Raw genomic sequence first — 22,578 nt, forward strand, 5'->3', positions numbered from 1 at the left:
TAATTTTTTTAAACTTGATCTATACGTGTTCAGATCGACATACTTATCTTTGCAGTTAAGGATATTTCTGCTGTAGGCATTGTGGTTACCAGTGCAAACAAATTGATTTTGTTCATTTGCTGGTTCGTCTTTCGGCTGCCTGATTAGTTTGTAAATCCATTCAGTAATTCTTACAGGAACCTTATTGAAAATTTGTAAATACCGTAATTATAAATTTCATGTCTCCAAAACGATGTGTTGTATATTGTACAGTACTCTCTCAGTAATCCATCGCTCGATTATTCGACAATTACTATAATTCGCCGTTATTTTTACTAGTTGAAAGCACAAAATCAAGCTCTATAACTCGCCAATATTCTTATTTCCCACATCGTAACTAGACACGAGCGCCAAGCGTACACCGACTTGACGGTTTGGGTTATCTTACTCTTTACTCAGTTTGTATACCGCTGCGGCTGTCTAGCTTCTCTCTCGCTGACCATTTTATCAGTCACCCGTGTGAATTATTGTTGTTTTGGGACATTAGTCGATTAGTCCTCTGAGTATTCAACTACTACAATGGAGTTCCACGAAAGATCGATAGTGGTGTTTGTTTTTACAAAATAGGTACTTGTTTTAATTTTTAGCATATTTTGTATTTATGCACCGTAATCTATCGCTTTCAATAATTGGACACTTGCCCAGTTTTTGGGATGGCGGATTAGTAAGAGAGTTCTGTGTATAAAAAAAATTGTACTATATTGTATTATCCACAAAAACAAATATTATCCAGTCATAACTACACAACAGAATAATATCTGCAGTCTTCTGTGAAAAAGAAGTTTGTGCATTCTCAACATGATGTAAATTTTACATAATTACCAGTTAGTAAATGTGAAACTGAGGGGAACTATAATTTCATCTTTTGCAACCATCAAAGAGTGACAACCAACCTGACTGTTATTATTTTAGTTTTTCAACACTGGGGGAGATTTATGAAAAATTTAGATTATGCCTTGTATAAAACCAAGCTTTGCTATGTGTGGCTTGCTGCCTACTTCATGGTCTGCCTATTTTTATAGTCTTTTTTAAATACCAAAGCATTTCATATCAATGCCTCAAAGGCGTTCATTTTTACGCTTAGCTAATTTCACTATGAGTCACTGAAGACCTTTTAGCTAAGCGAGACCTCAATAATAAGTTTAAGCATGATTGGGAGGCCTTGATTTGTTAAATAACTAGTTTTGTTTGTTAAATTAGGTTAATTTTGTCTTGTCTAGTCCATAATATTAATATAAATCTAGTCAATAATAGTTTTCTTTGCTGCTCGCACTTCTAAAGTGCGTAAATTCAATTATATTATGTATCTATGACTTATTTGACAACTTTTTTGTAATCTTTTCGAAATTACATATTTATTCAAATTTTTCGTAAAATGTTGTAAGTATAGTACCTACAGAATATTGTCATTCCTATTTTCTTAACACAAAATTATTGATACCTATGTAATTATGTCGCCTTTAAGGCATTTCATTTTAAAATAAAAAAAGATCTGTTGGAACATTTTATTTATTCAACTATGCATTTCATTTTACAGGATAAATAAAACACTTCACGTTTGGAAAACTTCTACAGTGAGTTAATTAATAAAACACCTGTCAAAACACATCACAGAAAAATAAATATCCCTCCATTTTTTCGTGTACATATTCCAAATTCAAAATTCGACCTTCTATTTAAAAGAGGCATTGCCAGTCTTAATGTTGGTAGGTACCTAGGAGAGCATCTTCAAATAATATTTCTATTCAGATTTCTGTATTGCCATTCAGCAGCACCCCACCCTTTGACTCCGTTCACATTGAAATGGCATAGTCTCTCAACAACCCTACTTTCGTGTTCATCTCCAATGAAAAACGTAGGGGAGTCCTTAACGTCTACTTGTACTGTGTACAACTGGCCACCTGAAATTACCAAAAGGAAAACTTGTATTTTACACAGAATTAAAAACTGATATTAATATTATTTTATAAACATGCTAAACAGACCATCAACCCTTTCCCGTCGATGAAAACCCATGGCAGATGAAAGAAGAATACAATGTAAATAAAATAAATATAAATTACCTGCACTAAATTGAAAAGCATAATCAAGAGGTGGAGTCAAATTTTCACCATGTCGGAATAGCTCCAGATTACACCAGTCAACAGGATACAGTTTATTGTCTGATTTTTTACACAAGAATCCAATGCTTAGACTGAAAAAAACAATGAATGCTATTAAACGTATGTATTTATTTTTTTTGTATTTTAAAATATTTTGTAAATATTAAAAGTTTATTCAAACCTTGAAAAACAAACAGGTAAGCAAATCTTGCCGACTGTAATGCGATCGCCATTCTCCAAAGCAAAAAAGTGAAGACCATATCGGTGGAAATTTTTCCAATCGCGCATTTTACCTGAGGATGAAAGGAAATATGTTAGCTCATTTCAATACGCCGCAATTTTTTAAATAATTTATTTTTATTATGTATATTTTTTTTAACTACCGAAACTGTGATCTCTGACAGATTCTACGTAAAGATTATGTTCGGTTCCATCAATCTTCACTGTTCCTTTAATTATTCCATGTTGCTCATAGTGAGTTTGATGAAGTCTGAAAAAGTCATATAATAAACTTAATCCCGTGTAGGGGTAAAATATGGATATAATAATTATTTTATGTCAGCACTTTCATTGCCTTTGATATATTTTATAACGGCAACACCAACCCACAGAAATAAAACCAAATAACCTAGAATATTAACAATACGTGGTTTATTTATGAATATGTACACCCAAGTCCAGTAAAATATTGGCAGTATTTACTAAACTTGTATTGGCTAGCAACTCTGGCCGCTAGAGGCGTTAGTGTGGCATGTTGCATTCCTTCAAGAAAAATAATTGAATTTCTGTAGTATTTGGTGGTTGTGGTAGGCTTATAACCTAATGACTGCTTTAATATTTTAAATTATAAGCTATTTTTTTTTTAATTTTTGTCTTCTATAATTTATTAATGTAAAATCTATATTAATTGATGTAAAATAATGAAAATATTTCGCATAAAATCCACTAAAATATATTAAAGAAAACCAAACTACAGAACTCGTGCCAGTAGGAGGCGCTAGTGTAGCATACTGCCATCAGAATGTATTTATTTATTTTTATTTTTCTTTATTTAGGAAACAGACAGTTGTACATGTGAATTAATTTTACATTTAAGTTGAATAGAGATAAACCAGTTAAGTTTCATTTACAATCATTTTTATGGTTACAGGTTGGGAAGAAAGTAGATATTTAAAAACATTTGTAAAACATTAATTAAAAGAATAGACAAACAATAAAAATAATTGTTGTGATTAAGGCGAAGCTTAATGCCAAATCACTATTTTGATTAATCTTTATAACAAATTGGTGGACATTATGAATACCAAAAAATATGCTTTAGATAAATTGAAGGTTTTCCTATCGTTTCGCTTTAGTAAAATACAAATTAAAAAATAAATTACTCAATAAAAAATATAAATGTAAACTTCAAAAAAAAATTTTTTTCAATAGAAATGTATGAACGCATAAAGGAAACAACTTTTTAAAAATACAGTATTATAGCTAAGATTATCTGTGATAGTTTCACTTGATTAACTTTTTTGCTTTCTTATAAAATTATTTACAAAATAAATAAAAACCAGTTTTGTGCTTGATATCGAACGTTTCTAGATTCCGTTTGTCAAGCGATTTTAATGTCTATTACCTACAATATAAGGCTAGCTTTAGACTTGTAAGTTTTTTCGTAAATTTACGACTTCTAGTCAATGGGCATATTGCATTTTGAAAATCCAATATGCCCATTGGCTAGAAGTCGTAAATTTACGAAAAAACTTACAAGTCTAAAGCTAGCCTAAGGTATACCAAGAAATACACATTTTTGGCTTGTAGCTTCCTCTTAAGGTACATTGTAAGGTTAATTTGTTTTTAAAAGTTTTTCGGGTACAGTGGAAAATATCTTAAAGAAGCCATATTGTAAAACATAAATAATATATCACAATAATTCCATTTTCATAATAATAATAGTATAGTAAAGTAGTAATGCGAGTTCGATTTATGTAGACAAAAAGTGTGCAATGTAAATTTAACCTCTTACGAGACGTATGGTATGCCAAAACCCGATTGAAAGTAATTTGTTTACTGGAAGTTATAAGATCAAAGAATAGTTTTAAATTGTGTATGGGAAATGTTGGAAGTTAGAGGTATTGTTACTATTCTACCGAATTTGGTTTAGTTGAAAAGGAAATAGAATACAATATATAATTAGAATTACTCACGTTTGCAGTGTTTTGAAGTATTCTTCAGTCCACACTTCCCTGGCCACATCTTTGGCCATACTGGATGGTGACATATCACAATCGTAGTTGAAATGCTGATAGGCAGTATTGAATGTGGCATCTAATTCCACTTTTACAGACTTGCTTGGGTCACTTTCCAACCTATAAATTAATTTAAAGCCCAAGTTATGTTTACCATCAGACAATCCAAAGTGATCATAGACGGTCCAAACAGGCAACTGCTCAAATGGTTAGAAAATCAGATAGTAAGATAGATATTAACAGGACGGTTCCACTTCAGTAAACACATTCAGCTGTTGAGAGTGGAAAGCGCCAATAGTTGTAGGAAATGTGAAGTGGATGAAGAAGCATCATTCATCTATGGTGTTAATGTCTTATTATAAGCAATAATTATTAGCCTGAAACAACCATGTAAATTGAAAAAATTAATGCCGCCGATGGGAATCAAACCCGCAGCCTTCTGATTGCCGGTCAGGTGCACTAACCGGTAATCAGAAGGCATAAAGAAAAATCTTAAAAAAAAACAGTTTTTTTCTTCTTTTTAATTAAACCCAAACCTATCTTAGATTCTTAGGTTGGGTTAAATAAAAGAAGAAGAAAAAGTAACCTCTAAACGTGTTTCCCATAATATCACATCACTAGTAATGAACCGAGTGAAAACAACAAACTTTAACAAAATACTTTTAAAATGCATTATTTTGCCTCTCTGGAGACTGAAATAGATGCTCTTCATTGTAATTGAACTGATGCTTAGGGTTTTTGAGATAATTTGTGCGTAATAAGGATGTCCAGCTTATCTGTAAACCTCATTGTGGAACCAGGAGATATTGACAAAACCCAATATCAACCCTGGTAAACTTGATTGAAGGGACTGGGCTGTCAAGAAATAGGGTGAAACATGCGATACTATGGGCCTATCAAAGATTATAAGTTAATGTGAACAAGTCTTACTTCATATTTCCATTGTATTGTAATTTCCATGTTCTCATGGGATCAAGGGGATATAGATTTATCCCTTCAACCTGATAGCGCCCTTCTTCTTCTGTAGTTTGTTGCAAGGTTGTGTCTGGTAGCTTTGGTGTCAAAAGTAATTCACCCCCCTTCACCTAAAATAAGTAAATTTAATGAGAAAATGCACCACTTGATGAAATGGTAATATAATATGTGTTATGAAGTTAGTGGTTGGTTTACCCTGAGGTACAAGAATGCATTGCAAACTCCCTTAGGACGCCTTGCAACTCCACACACCAAAGCGGCCCCATTGCTCGAGGATCCATTGAAGTAAACTGCATCTATAGCCTGTGGAAAGAGTAAATAAATAGAATACATATTATTTGATGCAATATTTATGTTTAAATTTCGAGAGCTTAAAGTCAAACAACGTTATTTACAAATAAACATGCCAATACTAATTATTTACATTTTGTAGATAACGTTGTTTGACTTTAAGCCCTCGAATTATTGGTATGTTTTTTTTTGTATATAATTTATTTGACTTTAAGGGCTAGAATAACATCTTTGTATGTTTTTTCGTAGATAACCTTGTTTGACTTTAAGCCCTCAATTTATTTAAATATGTTAACATACTTACTTGTGGGTGATCTTGCAGTTTTTGGGGTGCATCCATCAATTCATCTTCTTTAGTCACAATCAGTCCATCTACAGGAGGAGTTACTTCTGCTTTGGCCCGTTTCCTCTTGTTCAGATACTGGACAGAAATTATAACTCTTGAATAATATTATTTACAATAAATGCCTAATTTCTAAACACGTACAAAGTTACATTTTATTTATATAATGTAGTTATGCATTCCAATGCTGAGAAAATAAAATGTAGTGCAACTACCATAGACATAAGAAACAGAAGACATGCCATAACATAAAATCTGTGTATCATTTCGACAAGCAAGAGGCAAAGCATGTGACAATCATTTTGGCACCAAGAGGGTTCCAGCGAGTGGGTTATAGGGCATAATGGTGATTTGCTGGAAAACAGCTCCCTAAAACGGCTTAATACTACCTTTCGTATGTCATTCTCAGACTTCATATTTTTTTATACCAATTAATGGACTATTATTTTTCAGTCTGCCTATTTTTTTTTGTAGTTGTTGTAGGCATTCGACTATAAAAAATAAAAACATTGATACACCATACAACCCACTTTTAAAACTTGGATGTATGATTATGGCGTCAATAACGGCTTTACACTATATTTTTAATTAAAAATATGTATATAATACACACATCTGTAGAAGTACGGCCTCTTATTATCGTTATGCTATCTGTGGATATTAACAATTAAATAAATACTTCATCTTGCACCAAATTTTCAACGCATTTCACAGTTTTTTACTTATTCCGGGATGGAAGCCCCCGGTGATGGCGGTGGAGCTATAGGCTCCCTGTTTTACGGCGTATATATTTCGAAAATGCCATCAAAATGTTTCATTAATGGGTCTAAAAGTAGAATACCGACTCACTTAAAGAATTGCAATAATCTTATGAAGCTACGAAAACAGTAAGTACTCACAAATTCTCTTTTTTCATATAAATTTGACGTATTGTATATTTTCAAGTGTCAAATTCTTTGAAACGTGTAAAATCCAACATTCTATATGCGTTAAATGCGTTCCTTTTCCTAACGGTTAGCACTAACGTCATGTTGTTTACTGGCGGCATCTTTATGCAAGTGTGTGTGAGAGAATTCATTGTCTTTACGCGCTCTGACTAAGTGGGAGATTGGACGTTTTTTCATAGGACACGTTTGGTAATTGAACCAAAAATTACCATCTCACGCCGGATCATTTTTAGTTCATATCACCTTTCCGCGTATAAACACGTAACCATTCACACATTGTCAAATCAAAGATATTCTATCTATGTGTTGTGTTGTACAGTTTCAAATAATTATATTATTTTTCTCTTTGTAGATCAACACATGATTTATCCATAGCAGCCGGAAAAAATACTCCAAACAAGGTATGCTTCAAGTAACGAATAAATGAAAAAAGATTATTGTTTAGTTGTACTAAATAACACAGTATAATTTAACAAATATATAAATAAAAAAATAAAATTTCTTTTATTTCTCGAGGTCAATTTATTAATGATGTTATTAATATGTATAGATATTCTATCAAATATAAAATTAAGAAATTCACCAAATAAATCCACCTTCGATTTTCTCTAAAACGAAAGCTCAAATAAAAAAAGTCATAACCCAAAATTGTCAATAAATGAAAGGTTATTCACAAGTTATCCATTTATAGGACAACTTTTTTTAAACGATACGCCCTTAATGGTTTTATTTATGTATTCTATATTCATTTTGATGAACAGAAAAAAACTTTTTTTTTCTTAGCTTTTTTGAAATTTTCGATTTTCCAGCGGGTTTTTTTCTGACCGGTGTCCATTTAAAAAAAATGATATAAAATTATTGTTTTCATTACAAAACGACAGGTTGGTAAGGAAAATGTACTTTTATTTATTTGCGTTACAGGGGAATAACTGCTTTGATAATGTTATAGAGAAACTGACCAGGACGCGATTTTCGTAAATTTACTCAACATGTGCGAACTTCGGGCGGTTGGTTCGATTACACCTCTGTGCGTTACCTCAGAATGATTACAACCCAAGGGCTTATAACTTGGAAACATAAAGAAATATAAACCTTAATGTTGCAGGTCTCAAAACTATCCGTTTTTAGCTTATGACCTATAAAGGGTTTTACCGTTTATACCACGAGTTTCCGAACACCGTGTAAAACAAACTATATGTATCGGAAATGTTCCTCAACACTAATGACAACAGCAAGTGAATGATGAAACATTTATAAAAAATGTCAAATTAAATGCTTTACCGAAATAGTAGGTTATGCAAATAAGTCATACCTTTTTACTAAGTTGTTTGTTTTACTTAATATTTCACATTCATATTATACGATCATTGCTTTGCGACAAACGCACATGTGATGTTATATTTTAACATGTTCATTAATGTACAACTACCGCCCTCTAGTGACAAAAAAATGAAGACATTTTGACAGTTTGCGAAATTTCGCTATCATATAACAAGCGCTTAAACAAAATAAGAATCGCCAACGAGCGAACATTGAAGTAACCAGACCTTGCACAGAAAAGTAAAGTTCGCCAAAGTATAGTAACGGTTTGCAGCGCAGTCTATTGCGGAACCTTTCTGTGCAGGATCCGGATATCCATTTTTAACCGAGCTGACTAATACTATCACATCGGGTTGCATAGCGACACAAAAATACATATATATTCCTAGAGAATCAGGGATGTGCCTTGTGCACTTTAATATAATACACAAATAATTGTTTCTTATGGTTTGATAATGTTATATTTCCTCTGTGGTATTATATATTTTATGTTGCTTAGTTTCAATATTTATTTCTTTATTCACAGTGAAATTATTGTACCCTTATAGAAATACCTATAACTTTTTTCAAAAGTCTGTTAAAAAATACATCAAAATTTATTCTTGTTTAGAATTATGGCTAAGCACTTAGGTGATTACGCATTATTTAAATTAAATAATTCACAAAAATTATTTATATGTAACAGGTTGCGGACCATGGCATCCCCACTCCCGGCCATGCTGTGTTACTGGAGGCAGTGGTGACAAGTGCCTGACTAAGCAGATCTGGTCACTAAACACGACTAAAGCCATTACAAGCAACTATTAGTAGATAATATATTGACAGTATCTACTACACATGGTCGTAAATAATAATACACCTGCTTTATATTATTTTAATTAAATTATTTCTGTGAGGAATAATTAGAAAAACAAAGATGATTGTATTATTTTTATGATAGGAGCCTTTGTGTGACAACCCTAAATATATATCTCAGTGTGCACGTGTTTGTTATTGCGGTAAGTAAATTATAACTCATTTGTAAAAGTGTCTTAACCAAATATGTATTCGATTTTGGAAACAAGTGGCACATTTTTGCAAGATATCTATATAAATAAAAGTATGTTCGTTTGTTCAAAATCTTAAATCTTCGAAAATTCTTTACCAATTGCTTTGAAATTTTGACACATCGTTGCATTCGAATACCCATGTGTTTTTATATCCCTGTATTATATAGATGTCACCTGTGACAGGTAAAAACAGTTGCTGGACAAACATGCTCTTTGAAAAACGGTGCCATATGTTGGACATAAAAGCAACACGCCATATTGTTTCTCTATCTGCGCAGACAGACTGAGCCACAGCAACGCATGGTGGGGTAGAGATAGTTTGCAATATTGTTTATTAGTGATGCTAGCAATTCGCCCGCTATTGTAAAAAGGACTCTAACTTAGTAAGCAGATTGTACTTTCTAAGTCTTAATATTGATAGTAGAATGCGAGTTGCCTGTAAACTGTCTGATTCATTGATTGACCAGTCGTTGAAGTGGTGACGCCTATGCCACTTCTCTCCTTGCAACATGGTTTGTTCCCCTCTTCGGTCGATTACCCTTATCGGCATGTTTATGGTTTCTCATGTCTTTGGCATCTACTATGCACTACTAAGGACGGGTTGTTTCACAGAATTTAAACAATTGAGCTGCTCGGTGTAGACCATGTTAACTGACAAACAAGTTTTGAGATTTATAATAATTTGGAATGTTTGGAGGAATGAAATATCATTTTTTATTAAACTTTTATTATATCACATTACAAAGTTATGTTCATTGAAGTAATATGATTTGAAGGAAAATAATTAAAGAATAATATAAACTTGAAAATAGGAAAACACTTTTGGTGGCCATCTTTTACATGAACACAAGAATCAATTTATGGTATATAACATATTTATATGTTCCAAATCTAATAAGTGCGAAAAAGGGAAAAAATTGCTAGTGCAAAATATACGGTAAGTATATTGAAAGGGAAATTAATGATTTTCCATCCACAATTAATCATCTGGATACTCGTCAACCACAGAAGATAATCGATTGATAACATGCCATGAAATAGCAACATTTTCAGCTAAACAATGGCATGTGCATGTAGATACCATTAAAAACCCTTTAAATCAATCACAATTGTAGCATGTAAAACATGTTAAATGAAACCACAACAAGTATTTTTTGGTTTTTGTAGTAGTAGGTATAGGTCTCGCAAGTTAAGTTGGCTTCATCACAGTACTCACACAGATGCAAAACTTACATACAGCGTGTTTCGATTTAAGATTGAAAAAAAAAACAATTGATGATTATTTCACAATTGAGAACTCTTAGGACGGGTTGTTTCGGAGAATTTGAACAATTCATCAAATTTCAACGTACATTTCCGGGGTCTGTGAAAGTCCTATGCAAGTTCTGTTAATATATCATTATAGGTTATTGGCTAGACAAAACTGAAATAAAAACAGAACTTGAAAAAATCTTTCGTGGAACTGGAAAATGAATGCTGAAATTTGATGAATTGTTCAGATTCTCCGAAACAACCCGTCCTAAGCCAAAGCGTGTTGAAGTCGGTCACATAAAACTTATTTTGTTTTACGACATCGTTATTGAAATATTGAAGTTTATCATTTTTTTTTCTAAACTAATGTGATAATTTTCAGGATTGAATTCAAATGGGTAGGTATTCTTAAAAAAGACAATGGTATTGCTAACAATTCTTAGTCATTTATGTAAGAATGCTGTACATAACAAACTTCCATCGATAATGACCCTAATTCACGGAAATTACGGCAATTGGAATTTATACCTAATTGTTTTTCGGGGAATAATTATTATTCTGACCAGAAATATTTATTTTACAAAGCATGTTTAATGTTAATTTGATATATTTCCTAGAAGTATAATTAACCCACATTTCCAAAATTTTATCGTTTCCTAGAATATTTATTTATCTATTTTAACGAAGGGATGGTTTCTTTATGTCTTTGAAAGAATCGCAAAGATGTGATTTTTTTTACAGGGTCATTTCGGAAAACATCAATAATTGCATTCAGAGTGAATGAGTGGTTTCTTCAGTGAGATCATAAGTAGGAGATTCTTTCCATACCATTTTTGTAATAAATATTCACTTGCACACTTTAAAAACACTCTGTAAATCTACTAATTCGAATTAAAAATGATGAAAACTATTTATTATTTCAAATTCAAAAATTGGTAATTATTTCACTTGCGATATGTAGGTGCACGTATGTTTAAATCAAATAACGAACTGAATGAATAGGACACCCCGTAAGTATACCCCGTAACGGTATTGTTAAAACTTGCCTCTCTTCTAACTAGTTACAATAAGTGAGCGTAAGCAAGACAGAGAGCCTTATCGCGTTAGTGGGCGGCGCTTGACGTTCACACAGATAGACCAATACATCAATTCTAAGCATTTTTATTGCTTCCTTCTTTCGTTGCGTTACCTATACTTGCAGAACTTAATAATTATATTATTATTTTTTTTTTCCATTATTTCTGGCTTTCACCCTTCAAGGGTGTTCTTGGCCATCATTTAAAATTATTGAAAAATGAAAGGTGAATTTAAATATTAATTTTATTTAAATTGGAAAATTTCAAAATTATAATGAAAATTGGAGTCGAGTTCAGACTTAGAAGAGATGAGATGTTGAATGGAGGGGAGGCAATTTTTAGATAAGGCTTGATAGAAGAGAGGATATTTGTTTAGAGAGGGACAACCAAAAAATATGTGATCTAAAGTTCCCACTTCTAGACCACAGAATGTACAATCTGGGGAGTCAACGACGTGAATTTTAAAAAGATGGGAAGGAACGGAACAATGTCCGATCCTCATTCGAATGAGTGAAGAAATTTATTTTTTGGAAAAATGAGGGAATTGCTGAAACCACGGTTTTGATGGAATAGTCCTTTGTATTGAGGCATAGCAGGCTCCCTTGGATTGACTAGCAATGTGCCAATACTCCGACCAAACATTGCGGGATCTATCTTTGATGATGGAAAAAATGTCAGATAGGGGAATGTGGTTTACGAGGGTAACAACAGGGTTGGACGCTCCTTGTTTTGCCAAGGCATCCGCAATATCATTACCCATGATACCAACATGTCCGGGAATCCAAATCAGAGTTACAGTTTTACCAGAGCTTTGAATGGAGGCTATCATCTCTCGAATAAGGCATACAAAGTGATCATCAGGATGAAGAAGAGGACTGGATTTAAGTTTTTGGAGGGAACTGAGAGAGTCAGAGAGAACGAGGGAATGTTCAAAATTATTTTTGATTATATATTTCAGAGATTCTATTATTGCAATGCACTCGGCTGAAAATATTGAAAATTGATTTGAAATTGAATGAAATATTCTGTCATTAGAATTATTATTGTAAACGTTAACACCTATACCACAGTTAGGAGAGTCGGGAGATTTGGATCCATCAGTAAATAAAAGAGAAAAGTTGGGCCATTTAGATAAAATAATGTCATTGAACATATTATTGACAGTTCGGGCCGGGAGATCGGAATGACTTTTAAGGATTCCGATCCCTTCTAATATTGTTGGGGATAGGGTGACGTGACTATATTTTAATTTGTATAAGGGAAGTAGATCATTTTGGATGATGTGAAGCTCTGAGAGAGACTTAAAATTTTTACAGATGTCAGGAAGAGGTTTAGTTGAAGCTCTGATTGTAGATGAATGGGTTGAGTCAATGAACAACGAGACGCTGGGGATAACCTGATGACATTTGAATTTAAACATTTAAGAACAAATTTGTCAGCAAATAGTTGAAGCCTTAAATAAAGAGGAGGATCAGAACATTCCACTTGAAGGGAATTGATGGGTGACGATTGCATCGCTCCAGTTACTATTCCCAAAGATTTAGATTGAATTTTGTCTAATTTATCAAGTACATTTTTTGAGGCAGTACTAAAAAGTGGGCAGGCATAGTCGAGATGACTTCGAATAAGTGCGTTGTAAAGCAACTTAATGCAAGTAGGGTGAGCTCCCCACCAAACGCCCCATAATGATCTGATGATGTTTAATTTTTTTTCGCATTTAGTAACTAAATTATTAATATGGGAAGACCATTTGAGTTTCCTATCAAATATTACTCCCAAAAATTTTACTTAAGAAGCGTTGGAGATTGGAGAAATTTTTAATTAAATTTGAACGGGGGGTTTTTATGGCGGTTTGAGAAGGTGACACACTGAGTCTTTTGGATTGAAAGTTCAAGACCATTTAACGTGAGCCATGTGCAAAGGGCATTCATGGCTTCGTTAAGATATTTGACGGCGAGAGGGATGATTTTGGATGATAAGAAGAAAGCTATGTCATCTGCAAACTCAATAACTTTTATTTGTGGGGGAATAGTGATATGCATATCATATGTGTATATATTATATAGTAAGGGGGACAATACATCGCCTTGTGGTAAACCCTTCCAAATAGACCTACTTTGAGGAGAAATATCTGGAAGTTCAATGAAAATTTTTCTATCTAGAAATAGATTAATAATAGATTGTACAAACATGGGGGGAAGGCCAAGGCCTAGAAGTTTTTTTTTAAGGATTGGGATGGAAACATTGTCAAAGCCGCCTTCTATATCTATAAAGACGGCAAGACAAACTTCCTGTTTAGAAATTGATAAATTAATATCAGTGCTGATGATGGCAAGGTTATCCTGAGTGGATTTTTTTTCCTAAATCCAAATTGAGATGGAGAGAGAAGCTGTTTACTCTCAACAAAAAATTCTAATCGGTTTTTAATAAATTTTTCATAAAGTTTACTGAGGGTGGATGAAAGAGCGATTGGCCTGTAGTTGGATCCAGAATTTGGTGATTTGTTTGTTTTTAAAATAGGGATGATTATTTGAGAACTCCAGTCATCAGGCATTATACCAGTCTGGAAGATTTTATTTAAGATGCTTAAGAAGTGGTTTAGAACATTATCATTACTATTTTTGATTATGCTGTAAGGTATACCATCTCTTCCTGGAGATGAGTCCTTGACTGTTGATAAACAATTTTTTAGCTCAATTAAGGTGAATGGAGAGTCTAGCCAATGATTAGACATAGGAGTATTATAGATGGGCGTTATTTCGTCTAAGTTAGGTACAGAAGGGGGGTCAATTTTGTCCAAGAATTCATCTATCCATTTAGAATGAGACGCTCGAGGAGATGGTGAACTGAAGGAGGAACGAAATCTTCGGATCATAGACCAAACTTCCGAAATTGGAGTGTTCGGAGATACTGAACTGCAGAAGTTGTACCATCCGGATCTTTTTTTTGACCTCAATACCCTTTTGGCATTGGATTCAGCGTTTTTGTATTTAAGATAGTTCTCCATTGTCATATTGTAACGATAGCAAAGAGATTTAGCTTTCCGAATTCTTACTACTTTGGAACATTCCTCATCCCACCAGGGAGTTGGAGGGAGTTTTTTGAGAGATTTAGTTTTAGGGGGAGGATTTGATTTATTTATTGCAGTTATGAGCATTGATTTGAAGTTATTATAATCATCTTTGACGGAAAATATATCGGTGGCGGGTAAATTTAGTAGGAACTTGTCCATATGAGAGTTAAATTCATCCCATTTGGTGTGTTTTGTTTTAATCTTTGTCGAAATATGAGACTTGTCTGATTGGAAAGAAGTTTGATAAGTAATGGTGATCGGGAAATGATCAAGGGTCGGGGGACACCACCCACGAGGTGAGAGAAGCTAGACTAGTAGAGCATATCGAGAGATCCACTGCACTGGGGTTTGTGCTGGGGCGTGAGATCCTAGTAGGAGATCCGTCATTCAAAAGGAAAAGGTTGGATTGATCTAGGAAATCCATCACACTTCGACCATCTCGGTCGGAGAAAGCAGAACCCCAGACGGGGGAATGGGCATTAAAATCGCCTAATATAAAGAAAGGAGGGCTTAGTTGACTTATAATTTGCAACCAAATTTGTTTATTGAAGTGAGCTGTTGGGGGAAGATAGACTGAAATAAAGGATGTATCCTTTATTTTAGCTGCAACCATTTGGAAGTCAGCATTGGGGGGTTTGATATTATTTATTGGGGAAAATGATAAGGTGAGTTGGGGTAAGTGAATTTTTGGGGGAAGTTCATCCAGGCCTTCTAACTTCTTTGAATACAATATTCCAGCGCTGCCATCTATGAGAATGTAATATAATTAGCTAAATCCTCATTCTGACATATAGATAGAACTGCTTCATAAACACAGAGAGTTGTTAGAGAGCTTCAAATTTTGGCAGTTGGTTTTAGTCTGCGTGCGAGTTGTGAGCGCTGCCTTCATTTATCTATAACTTGACAAAAACTTGTGCTAGGAAGTTACAAATTGGTGAGTACTCTATAATTGAATTGAGGTTTGATGTGTATATATTTGCATTATGAATATCTTAAAGAATTGTAATTTATGAGACTAGATTCACTTCGCCCATAAATTATCATGCTGGGGTAAGTGCTACTAAACTGTAGATCCACTTCCCCCTGATATTTTTGTATGGACGCAAATATTACTAGTGATGTGCATACTACTTTAAAAAAACGAAACACAAGCTTAATTAGTACCATTAGAAATATGACAAAGATTAACAAAAAATAACCCATGTTTGTAAGTACATTAATGTAGCTTTACTAAATAACCAATATTATAATGTTTGTGAATGGGTACATTAACGTAACAATGCTGTTCTTTAAATACATACTTTAAAGTACCCATATTATTTTGTGATATTTTTTCATACTTAATAAAATTATTAACCTCAACACAGGCTTGTCCTAGCGAGGTTAAATATATTGCAATAAAATTTATAAAACCTTCCATGTAAACAAACATTGAATAAAATAAATAAATAAATGTATTTTACAAACGAGATTAGTTTATTATTAAGATATTTCAAAAATAAAGTATAGAATGAAGTAGGTAATAAAAAACGGTTAAAAAAAAGTGGGATTCATCCACTAGATAGGATGGCTATAAATATGGAAAAATGTGATCCTGTATCTTTAGCACGCTGGCTAAAATATGATTCTAAAAAAAAATCAATGAATGTATCAGACATAGAAATAATAACTACTACTGATTTTGAAATGTGTATTGATGAGGAAAACATAAAAATAGATAAACCAAGTCACAATTGGAATGCGCAACCAACAAAAACATTACCTGAAAATCCACTATCATCAATAGAAAATATTGAAAAATTTTATGCCAAACCTTTTAAAGAACAATTTGTATTGCATGTTGGAAACGACCCAATTCAGTATTCCGAGTCTTCTACTTATACTACCAAAAATCACTCCCTTAACCCGTTGAAGAAGATTACAATTTTAGAAGACCGAATAATTAAAACAGCTAATTCAGATTTTCTGTGTTCTGTAAAGGTCAAACAATCATTTGAGAAGCTTATGCTGAGGTCTATACAAAAAAACGAACCTGCTAAAGTAAAAAAGACGAAAGTTGCACATGGTGCGGAGGTCATAACATATGATGATGTCGTAGAGCGTTTAAAAAATAAACTAAATGAATCGAAGAAGAAAATTAGTTCAAGCAAGAAGTCTAAATGAATTTAAAAAAATCACAAAAAAACGCCTAGCCTGGCGTCCGAAACATCTGTCAGCGAATCTCATTGGAAGTCTAGTTCTGAAGATGAATGCGACTATTTCCAAAATCTATTAATGGAAGACAATAAAAATAACGTACCTCTAGATGATGTTCTGTATATTGACATTAATGGCATTTTGCAAGCACTGTATGTACAACCAAATTTAAACGTTGGGACAAAAGTTGATGATTGGATAAATACTAAATTTATAGCGAAGAAGAGCCTCAAACATTACATAGGAAATATTATAAAAAATGAAAAATATAAGAAGACAGTCAAATATGTACGAAGGGTTTCACATTTAACCAGAGAAAATCGTAACGTATTTTCATTCCCAAAAGTTGATGACGTATCCGATTTTTTTTTTTTCAGTTTTTTGACAGTTTGATAATGCCTTCAGAGGGCGAAACAGCTGTCACGCGTAATAATAATTACAAAGCAGAACTTGTTTAAAAATAAACTGTTTTTATAAACCCAATAACAATATTATTGAATAAAAAAATAAAATCCGATATTTATAACGCAGATATTATATCTGTTTTGCCAAACCCCTTAACTGGGAGAAGAGGAGAATTCGTTTTCAAAATGTCCTTTAATGGTTTTAATATTCAATAAGGGATTTTGTATGAGATAAACTCGTACCTGTAAAAAAACGTTATTTTTTATTTTTTTATCATTTTAATGTCGGAAACAAAAGGTTCCGCAAAGGCGTTATTATTTCCACATATTGTGTAATTTTTTAAAATCTAGTAACCAAGAAATTAGTTCCTATAAAAACATATTATTTCAGTTATTAGTAGTAAATATATATTATTATAATAACATTGTTAGTAAATATTGTGAAAAATAATACTAATAGGTACATAAAAAAAAGTTTGTTTTCGTTGCCCCATCACTAGTCATAAAATGTTGCACTTACCCCAATCTGCCAAATAATGTTTGATTTATGATATATATTCTACTATAATCAATATTTTTAAATTGCGAAATTGTGTGTTTAGTGCGTTTGATTAGATTGGCAATTAAACATTTTTATTCCTTTAGCCAAAAATCAAAATATTGAGGTTAGATTCACTTACCCCGGAGGCGGGGTAAGTGGATCTATCAAGACCTTTTTTTTTCAATACTTAAAAATCTAATAAAAAACAGCAGATTAACTTGTTGCGATAAAACAATTTGATTAAGGAATAGTAAATATTCCTTGTGTAAAAATTTTAATGCGATGGGATAATGCTGTGACGTATGGGATTACTTTAAACTTCATCTATTCATTTTATACAGTGCTCTTACCCCAACTCACCTTACTGATTTTTTAATAAAAAGGGCAGCACCGCCGCCCGTACCTCCTGGGCGGTCGTCGCGGAGACAGGAATACCCTCCCACATTAAAGTGGGTGGATGGAGTAAACCAAGTCTCCGAGATAGCAGCCAAAGAAATAAAGTTGGAATTTAATAGGTTAAGGAGATCAGATTTGTTAGAAATAGCACTTCGGCTATTCCACTGAAGTATTCTGACATCCTGAAGAGTCATTTTGAATAAATGATTTCAATGTGGAAATAATAGTAGCAGCGTTGGACGGTAGATTAGTTTGAGAAGAAATGAGGTCAATTAGAAGCATAATAAGAGTTTGGATAAATGAAGAATTGTCTTGGGAGAGTTTTTCAGAAAGTTTATGAGAGTTCATTGAGGAGGGATTATAATTATTTGCACACCCATTTGTGGCATTTGAAAGAGATGAACCATTGGGATTTAAGAGCAGTGAGTTGTGTTGTTGCTGATCGTATCCAGGAGCCGGTTTAGAGATAGCATTTTTGTATGTGAATTTAGTTGAACGAGAAGTTGTTGTAGAGGAAGGAAGAGGGTTTGATGAGGAGTTGCTGGATACAGCCTCAGCAAATGATTTTTTGACTGGCGGGAATAGTTTAGAAGCCTGCAGAAAAGACAAGTTCTGAGAGGCCATAGAAATTTTAATATTTTTTTGGCGAGATTGTTCTGGGCAAGAAGTGTTGATGGCTGTATGTGAGCCTGAGCAGTTAAAACATTTAGGTGAGGAGGAAGAAGAACATTGGTCAGCTGCGTGGTTTTCTCCACATTTAAAACATCTGTGTTGAGATCTGCATGCAGCTTTGGTATGACCAAAACGGCAGCAATTGAAGCATTGAGTGGTGGGATAAGTATACATTTCAACTGGTAATGAGTTGAAGAATAAATATATATGGGAGGGAAGAGATTGACCCTCAAAGGTGATAACGACAGATTGGGAGGGCTTCCAAGAAATTATACCCTCAGAGGAGTCCTTGTAATTTAGCCTCCTGGCTTTTATGGGATTGCCAATGTGTTGGGGGGTTGAAAGTGAAGACAGAATTTCTGCGATGGACAGATCGGTCGAGATACCTCTGACCAGGCCCATGCGAGTGACATTGAAAGTAGGGATATATGCCTTGAACTTTGAATTAGATGAAATGAAGATATTTTTGATGAAACTGTTGGCAGCTGGCCCTGAGAGGAATTCGACGGAGATTCGGAAGCGACCCTCGGCTTTTACACCTCCAGGCTTGATTGAAAGGTTCTTGCTATTTGATAGGAATTTGCCAAATTCAAGAGGGTGGATGGTTTTAACTTGCTCAGTTTTTTGGGCGTATACTATGAATGGGCCACGGGAATGAGGAGAATAAAAGTTTGTTGGAGGAAGTTGAGAAAGTGCTGGTGGGGACTGTGAAGTCGAAGGCGAGTCAAGTTTTATTGGGGAAGAAGGAGTAAATTTCCTTTTTTTGGTAGAAGTCAAAATGACAGAATCACTGTCAGAAATTTCTACATTTTCCCCGTCTGGGGGGTCCGGAGAGGGATCTGGGGGCTTTGTAGGGGGTCCAGGAGGGAAATCTTCCTCCATTATTCACAACAGTAAACAACTACAACAATAGTATGGAAAATGACAGAAGTAAAAAAGTTTATAAATATCTGGAAATCAGCAGCGAAAAGTGACTCCTGGAAGATCAGGAGGGAGAAGAAACCTCAAGGCACAACACACTACACTTTTTTTTGCCAGAAAGCCATTATTAAATTTGATTTTGTTAAATTTTTTTTTAAATTAAACGGTGTTCTACGAATTAAACACAAAAACAATAAATACAGGGTTTTCCAATAAGAGGTGTTATTTTGAATAGCCCGCTATTTCGGTAGATGTTACTTTTGAAGTTGTCATTTTTTGACATTTGACAAGTAGAAACTACGCTATTAATAAAAATGGAACGATACACGCTTCAACAACGCATTGAAATTATTAAAATTCACTTGAGTGAATCAAATGCAAATCATCTTAAGTGATGAGGTCCATTTCCACCTCGGTGGCTTCGTTAACAAGCAAAATTGTCGCATCTGGGGCTTGGAAAACCCAAGAGTTATTGTTGAAAAGCCTCTCTTTCCTCAACGTGTGACTGTTTGGTGCGGTTTATGATCCGGCGGAGTCATTGGACCTTACTTTTTCGAAAATGAGGCTGGAGCAACAGTTACGGTGAATGGATTACGCTATCGAGAGATGATTAATGATTTTTTATGACCGGAATTGGATGATATTGATCTGGACAACGTTTGTTTTCAACAAGACGGCGCTAAGTGCCATACAAGCAACGAAACCGTTGATCTTTTACGATTGAATATCAAAATAACACCTCTTATTGGAAAACCTGTATAATAAATACATGCTGATAAATTAGATGGTTCGTTATAAACTCCCCCTATTCACATAAACTAGACATTTTCTTTACCTCAAAAGTTTCTAATTTACATTTAGGGACATAGTACATAATTATTGAAAAATCCACTGATAATAATGTCACCTAATTAATCCAAATACAATTTAATTTTGCCAATTTAATCTCTATCGTCTCTCTTCATGAAATTTAATGCATAAATCATTTAAGTAGAGTAGCTATTTACTGTCTTCTGATATGAAAATAGAATTTTAATCCCAATCTACTTAAAAATAATAATAATATTCATATCAAACATACCCGTCTGGTTGATAGAAACAGAAAAAAAACACAATATTTCAGATAGTAGAAGCCATTTTTCTGCCTGTATATTCCAACTATCGGTGGCTTAAATGGTCTCCACACATAGAGCAAGATTAGAATTACAAACAAAGTTAAAATCACTGTTAGAACCATTGTACTTACTTAAATGTAGTTTGATAACTACCAGATAAATGGGTATTTAGATGTCAACTTCACTGAACACCTGAAGATTAAAACCTTATCAGTGAACCTCATAAAGCATTTAGATAAGCCATTAGACCCAATACATATTAGATAATAATTATGTATTCAAATATAATTATATATCAAAGTTCAACAAACACAGACATTTTATCAAATAAGAAAATTGTCAGAGTGATCATGTTTTTTAACCTTTAGGAGAGTATGGCCATAATATGCACGTTCGGAAAAAAAAGGAGTAAAGGAGTATGGACATAGTTATAGAAATCCTCCTATTAATATGATACTAAATATTTTTTTTTATTATTGAAATCTGAATAATTCGGTCATTTTGATATTATGTGACTACAAATACATGTATTTTAAAACATATTCTAAATACTTATTTTATTATTTTGTAAAATTATTAACATCAACACAGGTGAGCTAGTGAGGTTAAAAATTCTAATGTAAAAAAAGAAATAATAAATAAAAATACAATTATTGAGGTAAAAAATACTCTTTGAACACTTTTTTCTCTAAGAAACTCACTCTCTTAGAGGTTAACAACTCTCCTTATTAGCGAACAAATTGTCAATTTAAATTAGAAATTAAAATGTGAATACCTAGAAAAAATTATTTAACTATATTATCAAGTTTTTGCTATTTATGGTTTAGATCAGTGATTCCGAACCTGGGCAATATCGCTCAGGCAATATCTGGCCTGGCGAGCGATATTGCCCACATTAAGGACGGGTTGTTTCGGAGAATTTGAACAATTCTTCAAATTTCAACGTTCATTTTCCAGGTTCATTTCACTGTGAAAGTCCTATTCAAGTTCTGTTATTATATGATCACAGGCTAGTTGCATGAAAACACTGAAATAATAACAGAACTTGAAAAAATCTTTCACAGAACTGGGAAATTAACTTTGAAATTTGAAGAATTGTTCAAATTCTCCGAAACAACCCGTCCTAAGTCATTTAAGGGGAGATCAAGCTTTAATAAAAATACTTTGGTGGGCAGTTTTATTTGATTTTGAGCGAGAGACATACTTTGCGGACTTACTTTATAAAAATAAACATTGCGCTTTTTTATTGAGTTTTACGTTTGATACAATTTAAAGGTTTCCGTTTCACAACATTCCAAAAGATTACGTGAAAAAAATTTTCTTTCGAATATGACTTTCCGTACGATAAGAATTAAGGACATTGTTTAGTTTTTACACTCCAGTACCGAAGAGTTGTAGGGAAGTGTCGTTTTGACACCGCAGTTACCAGAGTTGTAGAGAATTAAAGTTTTTACACTCCAGTACCAAAGAGTTGTAGAGAATTATAATTTTAAACGGCGCCTGGCGTAAGTAGGATTTTGGCCCTCTTTTTCTAAACCAGTGTCGCTATGGTAGGAGGTAGGAGGTCGCTGTAATCAACAAATTTGGATTGTGTTTTCGTGAAGTGCCGTTTTAATGAAAAATAATCTCA

General features: G+C 33.4%; 1 protein-coding gene across 1 annotated transcript; it reads right to left on the reverse strand.

Moving 5' to 3' along the window:
* Positions 1-1,600: 1,600 nt before the first annotated feature.
* LOC149419057 (uncharacterized) lies at positions 1,601-21,019 on the reverse strand. The gene is made up of 9 exons (XM_089638096.1): positions 20,915-21,019; positions 5,949-6,065; positions 5,549-5,656; positions 5,309-5,463; positions 4,337-4,498; positions 2,525-2,631; positions 2,323-2,434; positions 2,103-2,233; positions 1,601-1,940 (listed from the first exon to the last, which is right to left on the reverse strand). The coding sequence occupies exons 2-9, from the start codon at positions 5,982-5,984 to the stop codon at positions 1,768-1,770; spliced, it is 984 nt and encodes a 327-aa protein (XP_089494222.1). The 5' UTR covers positions 5,985-6,065; positions 20,915-21,019; the 3' UTR covers positions 1,601-1,767.
* Positions 21,020-22,578: the final 1,559 nt, after the last annotated feature.

Source organism: Hesperophylax consimilis, chromosome 12, assembly GCF_061612785.1.
Source record: "Hesperophylax consimilis isolate HC1 chromosome 12, BYU_Hcon_1.0, whole genome shotgun sequence".
NCBI lineage: Eukaryota > Metazoa > Arthropoda > Insecta > Trichoptera > Limnephilidae > Hesperophylax > Hesperophylax consimilis.

Excerpts from the sequence above, each read along its gene's own strand:
- LOC149419057 (XM_089638096.1), bottom strand. The coding sequence starts at position 5,984 with ATGGATGCACCCCAAAAACTGCAAGATCACCCACAA. Across the intron at positions 5,657-5,948 it reads AACTGCAAGATCACCCACAA|GCTATAGATGCAGTTTACTT; the intron begins GTAAGTATGTTA and ends CTCTTTCCACAG. Across the intron at positions 4,499-5,308 it reads CAATACAATGGAAATATGAA|GTTGGAAAGTGACCCAAGCA; the intron begins GTAAGACTTGTT and ends ATTAATTTATAG.